At 49.3% G+C, this 11,120-nt stretch overlaps 1 protein-coding gene across 1 annotated transcript in view; it reads left to right on the forward strand.

The window, feature by feature from the left end:
- The first annotated feature begins 490 nt into the window (after positions 1-490).
- The window catches only part of RNF38 (ring finger protein 38), a 143,938-nt gene continuing 133,308 nt past the window's right edge, over positions 491-11,120 (forward strand). The window contains exon 1 of the mRNA XM_025359839.1: positions 491-780. Within this exon, the coding sequence (XP_025215624.1) occupies positions 528-780 (253 nt within the window). The 5' untranslated portion in view covers positions 491-527. The remainder of the gene's footprint in view (positions 781-11,120) is intronic.

The following is an 11,120-nucleotide window of genomic DNA, read 5'->3' on the forward strand; positions in this document are numbered from 1 at the left end:
GCGGCTACAGTGCGGGGAAGCGGAGGAGGGAGTCTGGCGGGCGGGCTGCGAGCAGCAGCTATCTGGGCCGAGTTCCGGCCCCCTCGCGGGCGCGAACCCCTGCGCAGCGGAGCCCAAGCGCAGCCCCAGCTTGAGTCGCGCGAGGCCTGGCCCCAGAGGCCCGCGGCCGCGCCCCAAGGGCGGGCCGGGGGCGGGGCATCCCCTGGAGCCGGGCTCTCCAGGCTGGTGGCCCGCGCTCTGCCTCCCCGCCTCAGGGAGCGGCGGAGATTGAGGATACCCTTCGGCGGCGCCCGCCCGCCCCCGGAGCCGCGGCTGAGGAGCCCCGCGCCCATTGGCGGCGGCGGCTCGGCGTCCCCGCCCCCTCCACGTCCCCGCCCCCTCCGCCGCCGCCGCCGCTTCCCGGCTCCGCCTCCTCCCCCTTCGGGAGCCGCCTCCGTCGCCGCCACCGCTGCTGCCGGCCGGGGCCCAGCCAGCGCCCGCCGCGCCGGAGTCGAGTCGCAGCCGGAGCCGCTGCTCGCGGCCCCGCCATGAGCGGAAGCGCCGCTGCCGCGGTCGCTGCCGCCGCCGCCTCAGCAGCCGCCGCCGCCGCGCACTTTCAACCTCAGTCGTCGTCTCCCAGGCCGGGCCCCGCCGAGCTCGGGCCCCCGCGCCGCCCGCGCCCCCCACCGCCGCCGCCCCGGCCGGAGCCCGCCGCCACGGACCGCCTCAGCCCTCCGGGCCACGGGCCTCTCCGGGCGGGCGCCCAGGGTGGAGGCGCCTGCGGCCGAGCGCCGGGAGCAGGTACGGGGTCCCGGAGCGGGCCAGGCGGGGAGGGGCGTGGGTCGGTCCCGCGGGTGGGGGCCGGAGGCGTGTGGTCCACCCGCCCGGCCCCGCCGACGGGGAGGAGCGTTGTCCGGGTCAGCTTTGTCCGGCCCCGGAGCCCCTGCGAGCCCTGCGCCTCAGCCGCGCCGAACGTCTCACAAAGCGTTTTCCCACCCGGTGGGTAGCCTCCTCCCCCAGGGTGTGCAGGGCAAGACCTCTCCAGGTCTCTGCTCGGCGGAGGAGGAAACCGAGGCTTAGAGGGGGAAGTGACTTGCCCAAGGTCACATAGCCGGTGAGAGCCGTGTCTTGGCTGGGACCCAGGGCCACCCTGGGCCGGCGCGGGCCCCGAGCAGAGGGGGCTGGGAGGAGGCCGATTTCCCGGCCCCCGGGAGCCGAGGGAGATTGATCTGGGGGGAGGGGGTCAGGCCCTGGACCCTGGCACACCCACCCAGCCCTTTTTGGGCTGGCTTGGGAGTAACGATCTCTTGCAGGGTGGGACAGAAGAGCAGGGGGCCGACTTGAGAGCTTGGTGGTGCCCTGGGGAGCCGCAGCGGGAGAGACTTCTGTGTGGGGAATGCTCTCGGGGAGAGGGCTTTCTTGAGTGAGTGGGGCAGAGCTTCGGAAACTTCTTATCGTGGGGACCGTTTGATGTCTGCCAGGCCACCTTCCCCACCACTGCACGGACGAAACCAATTCAGCTGGAATCACTGGGAGGGAGGCCTGCCCGCTTTTGTGGAGGCGCCCGTAAGGTGTCTTTTTTCAGTAAATGGCCCGAATTTCGTTCATGTCGAAACCAGAAATGCATACATGGCCCTGGTAAAGACATTTACGGCACAGAAGGCCATGTGAGTTTTTTCCAGGTGGTTTGGACCTACCACACTTGGAGAACTCCCCGAGAAAGAACAGCTATCCCAGGCGTGAAGGGAGAAGGTAGCTGGGAGGATTGGGACCGAGTCACCCGCCTGCCTGGCATGTAATACATGGGATTTCCGTTTTTATTTGGGGTGGATGATGAGGTGGGTTGTTTTGACTGCGGATGTCTGTTGGAAAGGGAAGGGGAAAGGACTTGCAGTTCTAGAAGCAAGGGAGAGAGCAGCGTGTTACAGGCAGAGAAGAGGGTCCCATGGAGCTAGAAAATAGAATGGGGAAAAAGGAGAGGGTATTCAGTCATTGTGGGGGAAGGGAGATGAAAGGGTTGCTGAAGGGCGGGGGACGGTGTCTAGGCTGGAGAAAAAGGTTGGGATGTTTCAAAGAAGATGCCAAACGTGATGAGTTTGAAAGGAGTCTGTTGGAGGTGGATGGTAGCTTACCAGGTTGAGTATGAATTGGTCTGCAGTCACTTCTTTTTTTGAGTAAGGACAGCTATACTTTTATAGAAACGTTCTAGCTTGAGCACCCTCCTCCTTCCCCCTCATGCTCGCTCCTGTTCTAAGGATGCAGACCCCCAGTGCCTGGAGTATTGTCTTGGAAGTAAGGCTTGACAAAAGAGGGAAGGGAAAGACTAATTAGCAAATGCATTAATTAAGGCCCTTTGTCCAAGATGATTCCTTGTTTAAGTCAGCTGTTTTCTTGCTGCCCTCTTGCACCTTAGCTTTCCTGCTGTGTGGCTGTTGGCAGGGTGCTTTGGGAAGGACTGCCCCAATTCAGACAAGATGGGTTAGATTTTCCTAAAAAACTCTAAGAAACATGTATTTGACAAATATATACTTAAAAGCAAGAAAATGTACTTGCGAGAGACTTATAATCAGGGAAATGCAAATTGAAACAACAGTGAGATGCCATTTGACACCGATCAGGTTGGCAAAAATGTAATGCTGTGATAAACCGAGTATTATTAAGGTTGTGGATAAATAAACTTTTATATACTGTAGTGGAAATGTAAATGGATCTAACCACCTTAGAGAGTAGTGGTATTTAGTGTTTAGTGTGAAGGTGGGCAGACATATTCAGTTACCTAAAATGTCCATTTCTGGGTATATATCCTAAGATCCTTGCACACTTGTCCAAGAAAATAAGTATGAAAAAAATACAAGAATGCTCATTCCAGCTTAAATATCCACCAACAGAATAATACATACATATTTATTTATTTATTTATTTATTTTTTGAGACGGAGCCTCCCTCTGTCACCCAGGCTGGAGTGCAGTGGCGCGATCTCGGCTCACTGCAAACTCCACCTCCTGGGCTCACACCATTCTCCTGCCTCAGCCTCCCAAGTAGCTGGGACTACAGGTGCCTGCCACCATGCCCGGCTAATTTTTTTTTCGTAATTTTAGTAGAGACAGGGTTTCACTGTTTTACCCAGGATGGTCTCGATTTCCTGACCTCGTGATCTGCCCGCCTCGGCCTCCTGAAGTGTTGGGATTACAGGCGTGAGCCACCGCGCCCGGCCAATACATTTTTAGATAGACCCATACAATTGAATATTACAGCACTGTGAAAAATAAACTAGCCACATGCATTAAAATAGGTGAATCTCAAAAACATAATATGGAGCGGGGAAGCAAGTCAGAAGAATTCTTACAGAATCTTTTCACTTGTGTAAAATCTGAAAACATGCAAAATAATATTGTTTGTGGCTATGCCCATATGTGGTGATAGTATTAAAATACGCATATTAAGAGTAATGATTGTCTTTGGGAAGAGAAGATGAGGAATGCGATTACACAAGGGTACACAAAAGGGCTTTATTTATACCTTTAATGTTCTATTACTTTAAAAAAAAATCTGAATCAGGTAATTGTAAATTAAGATTTGATAATTTTGGGTGTAGGGTACAGAGATATTTAGTATATTCTAAATATTTTTCAGATGTTTGAAATATTTCCACACAAAAAATGTTGTTTATAGAACACTGTTTTTGTCTCTATATAATAATGGACCTCTCCCTACAGGCTCCAGCCCAGCGCAGCCTGTTATACATGCAGGCTGGTGATCCTTTTTCGCCCCTTTCTGACCTGCTAAACCTAGTTTTGCAATGGATGACTTTTATTTTGGAACTGCCGATAGTTGTGGTAGATTTCTCATTATTTCTAAACTTTCTAGTGAACCTGCGTCAGCAGTTTGAGCTTTGTCAAAAATAGATGTGCTCCAGGACATTCTGATGTATCAAGTGTAGGGAGGGACCCAGACATCTGATTCTGAGAAAACTCCCCAATAGATTCTGATGTCCACTAAAGTTTGAGAACCACTGTCTTAGCTTTGCCCCAGCTTAGCCCTCATCTTTTCCTTAGGCTGCCCCTCTGTTCCCACTCCTGGATGACTGGGATGGAATTTTGACCCATGTGATACTTGACCTCTTTTATGGAGTGTAAAAGAATGATAGGGTTGGATGCCATAGCCCTCTTAATCTAGGTTGTCCATTCCTCTGATTTTCATTGGAGTTAGCTAAGGGGCCCACTACCTACCAGGGTTATTTATCAGATTTTACAGATTTTAAGTACATGTGTCAACTGTATGTGGTTTTAAAGTTAGGATAAGGGCAAAAAGGGTCTAGCAGAGAAGGAAAATTTGGAGAAAGTAAAACCCCCAGAGGTAAACATGTGATCATGTCTTTTTTAAGATAAAGATGATCATCCCTCTGCAGATGCTAGTGATTATTTTAGCTTATGACCAACATTTGAGGTTCAGCCGTCTGAACCTATGGTCAAAGATTAAGGTTTCCTAAACAACGATCATCCCTCAAGATGGAAGAGTGTCCTTTCTCCCAAATGTGCTAGTTTTCCTTCTCTGCTAGACCTTTTTTCCTGTAGTCCTGATGTGTTTATGAATGAATTTGTATTAACAAATCTGAGGCTTTCTGATAGTGAAATTTGTGAAGTGCCTGTTTGTCTTTATTAAGGTTCCTCTTTCTGGAAACCCACTTTGGAGGTGCAGCATTGCCCAGGTATGCTTTTCTATTACTTTTTCATTTTTTTTTTTTTGACACAGAGTTTTGCTCTTGTTGCCCAGGCTGGAGAGCAATGGCGTGATCTCGGCTCACTGCAACCTCCACCTCCCAGATTCAAATGATTCTCCTGCCTCAGCCTCCCGAGTAGCTGGGATTACAGGCATCTGCCACCATGCCCGGATAATTTTTGTATTTTTAGTAGAGGCGAGGTTTCACCATGTTGGCCAGACTGGTCTCAAACTCCTGACCTCCGTGATCAGCCTGCCTCGGCCTCCCAAAGCGTTGGGATTACACGCATGAGCCACCATGCCTGGCCGGTACGCTTCTTAACAGTGCTGTGGTGTAGGACCATAGAGATTGCACCCAGCAAAAAGATACCTGTTTCGGATGGCAAGTGAGGGTGGAAATCTATTCTGTACTCCATTTACTACGATGAGTAGCCTCAGAGAAGGGGCACCTTTTCTAATCCACACAAAGGTGATCTGTGATCTAGCACTGCTCTGCAGCTTTGGAACTGTTTAGTCCAGCTGTAACTAACAGTTTCATCCATGTGCATTGTGGGCTTTACCATGAGGTCTGGGTTGGTGCTCGCCCTAGGGGCTCCAAGAGTTCTCCATGTGAACTTTTCATGGGAAGGGGCTTTTTATCACCACGCTCAGCTGAACCAAAGAGCATAGCTTCAAATGGTAAACTTTGTTATGAGGCTGGAGAAATACATACAGAATAAGTTATTTAGAAAATACCATTGTTGGCCGGGCGCAGTGGCTCATGCCTATAATCCCAGCACTTTGGGAGGCTGAGGTGGGTGGATCACCTGAGGTCAGGAGTTCAAGACCAGCCTGGCCAACATAGTGAAACCCCGTCTCTACTAACAATAGAAAAATTAATTGGGCATGATGGCGCATGCCTGTAATCCCAGCTACTTTGGAGGCTGAGGCAGGAGAATTGCTTGAACCCGGAAGGTGGAGATTGCAGTGAGCTGAGATCATGCCACTGCACTCCAGCCTGGGCAACAGAGTGAGACTGTGTCTCAAAAAAAAGACAAAAGTATCTGGCAAATGGAGGAGAGAAAGTGTAGTAGCTATGTGCCACATTTGCTCTTGTCTTCTTACAGTGCTCACTTGGAGGGGTAAATGCACTTATTTTTCTCTTCCTATTTCCCCCTGCACTAGCATTCCTGAAGACCTGAGGCTTTTTAGCGAATTTTGAAAATATTTACCCATTTGTATTTTCCATTAAGTGGTTGTTTACGCTTCCTGCTGTTTCGTTTTTTTCTTGGAGAGAGAGGAGTGGGGAGTGCAAACCAAGGACAAGACTGGACTTCCTACTGCTTTTGGAAATAATGGCAGAGTGTTTTTCAGTACAGTTGTCATGGATGAATGCTGTTCTGGGGGCTCTAGGGAAAGGTACATTTGAATTGGTTTCTGTTGTCTTTTTTATTATTTTTAAACATGATTGAGGGTGGTGGATAGGAAGTTTCGATTTGCTTTTGCTGCTGTCTTGGAGGAACTTTTTAAAAGAAATTATATGTTAAAAAACTAAAGATGTTTAACAAAAGTGGTCTTATGCCCACAGAAAGAAAATAAATTATTCTTACCTGCAGGCCTTACCCAGAGTGGTTTCAGTTTTTTTCCTGTTCTACTTAGATGGATATTAGCGCTGTTCTTGGGACTGCTTAGAACAGTTAACTGCAGTGATGTTGGACAGGTGGAAGAGTAGAATGATGAGCGTATATTAGGGTTTATCAATAGTTAAGTCATGCTTTTGAAAGCTATTACTGGCCGGGTGCGTTGGCTCACGCCTGTAATCCCAGCACTTTTGGAGGTCGAGGAGGGTGGATCACCTGAGGTCAGGAGTTTGAGACCATCTTGGCCAACATGGTGAAACCCCGCCTCTACTAAAAATACAAAAATTAGCTGGGCAGCACACACCTGTAATCCCAGCTACTCGGGAGGCTGAAGCCGGGAGGTGGAGGTTGCAATGAGTCGAGATTGTGCCATTGCTCTCCAGCCTGGAGAGCAAGACTGCGTCTCAAAAAAAAAAAAAAAAAAAAAAAAAGGCGCGGTGGCTCAAGCCTGTAATCCCAGCACTTTGGGAGGCCGACACGGGTGGATCACGAGGTCAGGAGATCGAGACCATCCTGGCTAACACGGTGAAACCCCGTCTCCACTAAAAAATACAAAAAAAACTAGCCGGGCAAGGTGGCGGGCGCCTGTAGTCCCAGCTACTCGGGAGGCTGAGGCAGGAGAATGGCGTAAACCCGGAGGCGGAGCTTGCAGTGAGCTGAGATCCGGCCACTGCACTCCAGCCTGGGCGACAGAGTGAGACTCCGTCTCAAAAAAAGAAAAAAAAAGCTATCAGTGCATTTTCTACTTTTGTGGTAAAATATGTATAGAAATAAGGGAGTGAGAGATTGTGAGTTTTGGTGTATATACTGATCCTTTGACTTTGTTGAGAAATGTAGGGAAGTAGTAGTAAGAGGAACAACTATATACATGGAAGGGGCTGGGCGCCGTGGCTCACGCCTGTAATCCCAGCACTTTGGGAGGCCGAGGCGGGTGGATAACTTGAGCTCCAGTTTGAGACCAGCCTGGGCAACATGGTGAAACCCTGTCTCTACTAAAAATACAAAAATTAGCTGGACGTGGTGGCGCGTGCCTGTAATTTCAGCTACTTGGGAGGCTGAGGCAGGAGAATTGCTTGAGCCTGGGAGGCGGAGGTTGCAGTGAGCTGAGATGGTGCCACTGCCCTCTCCAGTCTGGGGAACAGAGTGAGATGCTATCTCAGAAAAAAAAAAAGAAGAGAGAGAGAAAACTGTATACATGGAAAGAAGAATAGCAAGCAGTTAGGTAGTAGGACAATTTGTAGTGCTTTTGGGATGTTCTTTTTTTTTTTTTTTTTTTTTTTGAGACGGAGTCTCGCTGTGCTCCCAGGCTGGAGTGCAGTGGCCTGATCTCGGCTCACTGCAAGCTCCGCCTCCCGGGTTCATGCCATTCTCCCACCTCAGCCTCCCAAGTAGCTGAGACTACAGGCGCCCGCCACCACGCCCGGCTAGTTTTTTGTATTTTTAGTAGAGACCGGGTTTCACCATGTTAGCCAGGATAGTCTCGATCTCCTGACCTCGTGATCCACTCGCCTCGGCCTCCCAAAGTGCTGGGATTACAGGCTTGAGCCACCGCGCCCGGCCGGGATGTTCTTGGAGTTGAAATGTTGCCTGTCCATTCTGCTTCTGCACCTTGGATTTTAGTGGCTGCAGATGCTGCATGCTGACCTTCTGTTGAAATTTGTTTTATTGTAGAGAACTAAAAAGTGAGTAGTTCCTCAAACTAAACAGAAGTAGAGTAGGCTGAAAGTAAAACAGGTGTTTATTTAATAATCACATTTATGGGGCTGGGCGCAGTGGCTCACGCCTGTAATCCCAGCACTTTGGGAGGTCGAGGCAGGTGGATCACTTGATCTCAAGAATTTGAGACCAGCCTGGGCAACATGGTGAAACAACATGGTGAAACCCTGTCTCTACTAAAAATACAAAAATACCTGGGCGTGGTGGTGTGCACCTGTAGTCCCAGCTACTCAGGAGACTGAGGCGGGAGAATCGCTTGAACCTGGGAGGCGTAGGTTGCATTGAGCTGATATCGCTCTACTGCACTCCAGCCTGGGCGACAGAGCAAGACTCCATCTCAAAAAAAAAAAAAAAAAAAATCACATTTACAGATAGAGAAGAGTTGGGACTCATACTTAAAGAGGTAGGGTCTTGCTATGTTGCCCAGGGTGTTCTTGAACTCCTGAGCTCAAGTAATCCTCCTGCCTCGACCTCCCTAAGTGCTAGGACTACTACAGGAATGAGCCACTGTGCCTGGCTGGGACTCGTAATTAATAAAAAGTATTTTTCATTTGGCTTTTATGCTATCTTGTTAAAACTTTTATAGATTTGTCTTCCTATGTAGATTTTTATTGCCACCTCAATACATATTTGAGCATCTACCGAGTGCCAGTCATGCCAGTACTAGCCACTGGTTAATTAGGGTGATAGCCTTTGTTGTCAAAACTTCCTCACTTAACGTCTTGCGAACTGCCTAAAGGGGTGCAATTCAAGACAGTTATTGCTTGCTTTTCTCCCAAATTTCTTGCTTCCTTCTTCCTTCTGCTCCCTAGTCTGGGCATGGTGATTATGCCCATCTGCCAGGATAGGCCCTGCTTCTCTCTTCACCCCCATATGTGAGGAGATGCAGAGGCTCAACAGAACCCTGGCTGGTCACTACAAGTAAATTCCCACAAACAATATTGAACTAGAACTGAGGGCCACCATAGTGGCTCCAGTTCCTCTTCCTCTGTTGCTACCACCCACTCTTTTCTGTGGAGCCTGGAGGGCACCCTCCCTCCACCATTATACAAAGAAGCTTTGTGCTCTGAGGATGTTCTAAAGGCAGGATCACTGTAATTATAATTCCCTAGGCACAACCAAGTAGTGGGGGCAGGCAGGGTAAAGATGGTATCCAAGTACTTGTTGGTAGGGAGAAGTCAGGCAGGGATTAAAAATCATCTGGAGACAGTACCAAAAGTGGATAATAGAGTGTTGTTAGTGACAGGAATGTGTTTAAGTGAATACATTTCAGAGTTTTAAATTATAATACTTGCAGCTTTAAAAAAGGACAAGACTGAGCTTGGAACTTTTTTTTTAAGTCTGAAATTGTAACTTAAAAGTACTTTAGAGGAAGATATATAGAAATCTCGGTCTACTTTGCTTTATATTTGTGTTAGCAGAATGATTGATTGCCCACAAAAACCAAATACATAACTTGCTTACTCTCCCAGGGATGCGCCCACTAATCTTTTTTTTTTTTTGAGACAGAATTTTGCTCTTGTTGCCCAGGTTGGAGTGCAATGGCGCCATCTCGGCACACCACAACCTCCGCCTTCCAGGTTTTCTTTTTTTTTTTTTTTTTTTTTTTTTTTTTTTTTTTTTTTTTTTTTTTTGAGACGGAGTCTCGCTCTGTAGCCCAGGCTGGAGTGCAGTGGCCGGATCTCAGCTCACTGCAAGCTCCGCCTCCCGGGTTCACGCCATTCTCCGGCCTCAGCCTCCCGAGTAGCTGGGACTACAGGCGCCCGCCACCTCGCCCGGCTATTTTTTGTATTTCTTAGTAGAGACGGGGTTTCACCGTGTTAGCCAGGATGGTCTCGATCTCCTGACCTCGTGATCCGCCCATCTCGGCCTCCCAAAGTGCTGGGATTACAGGCTTGAGCCACCGCGCCCGGCCGCCTTCCAGGTTTTCAAGCCATTCTGCCTTAGCCTCCCGAGTAGCTGGAATTACAGGCATGTGTCACCACGCCCAGCTAATTTTGTATTTTTAGTAGAGACGGGGTTTCTTCATGTTGGTCAGGCTGGTCTTGAACTCCTGACCTCAGGTGATCTGCCCTCCTCAGCCTCCCAAAGTGCTGAGATTACAGGTGTGAGCCACCATACCTGGCCAATCTTTTTTTTTTTTTAATTAAGCACTTACATTTTTGGGAAGCGATTTCTCCCTATTGCCACCAGAAAAAAATCAGTTTATCTGGGGATGTATGCTTAATAAAATCTCTCTCTCTCTTTTTTTTTTTTGAGATGGAGTCTTGCTCTGTCACCCAGGTTGGGGTGCAGTGCTGCAATCTTGGCTCACTGCAATCTCCGCCTCCTGGGTTCAAGCAATTCTCCTGTATCAGCCTCCCGAGTAGCTGGGATTACAGGTGCGCACCACCACTCCCAGCTAATTTTTCTATTTTTGTAGAGACAGGGTTTCATCCTTTTGGCCAGGCTGGTCTCAAACTCCTGACCCAGGTGATCCACCCACCTTTGCCTCCCAAAGTGCTGGGATTATAGGCGTGAGCCACCGCGCCTGGCTGATGTGCTTAATAAATTCTTTTTTTTCTTTTTTCTGAGACGAAGTTTTGCTCTTGTCGCCCAGGCTGGAGTGCAGTGGTGTGATCTCAGCTCACGGCAACCTCCTTCTCACTGGGCCTGGCCAATAAACTTTTTTTTTTTGGGACGAAGTCTCACTCTGTTGCCCCAGACTGGAGTGCAGTGGCACGATCTCGGCTCACTGCAACCTCCGCCTCCTGAGTTCAAGCGATTCTCCTGCCTCAGCCTTCCCAGTAGCTGGGACTACAGGCCTGCGCCACCATGCCCGGCTACTTTTTGTACTTTTTTTTTAAGTAGAGACGGGGTTTCACCATATTGGCCAGGCTGGTCTGGAACTCCTGACCTCGTGATCCACCCGCCTTGGCCTCCCAAAGTGCTGGGATTACAGGCGTGAGCCACCATGCCCGGTAATAAACACTTACGTCAACCATTCTATGTCATGATGTGCTTCTAAGAAGTCTTGTTGGCAATCTTTTACTGAAAACTTTTTTTTTTTTTTTTTGAGACGGAGTCTCGCTCTGTCGCCCAGGCTGG

Source organism: Theropithecus gelada, chromosome 15 (genome assembly GCF_003255815.1).
Source record: "Theropithecus gelada isolate Dixy chromosome 15, Tgel_1.0, whole genome shotgun sequence".
Lineage (NCBI taxonomy): Eukaryota > Metazoa > Chordata > Mammalia > Primates > Cercopithecidae > Theropithecus > Theropithecus gelada.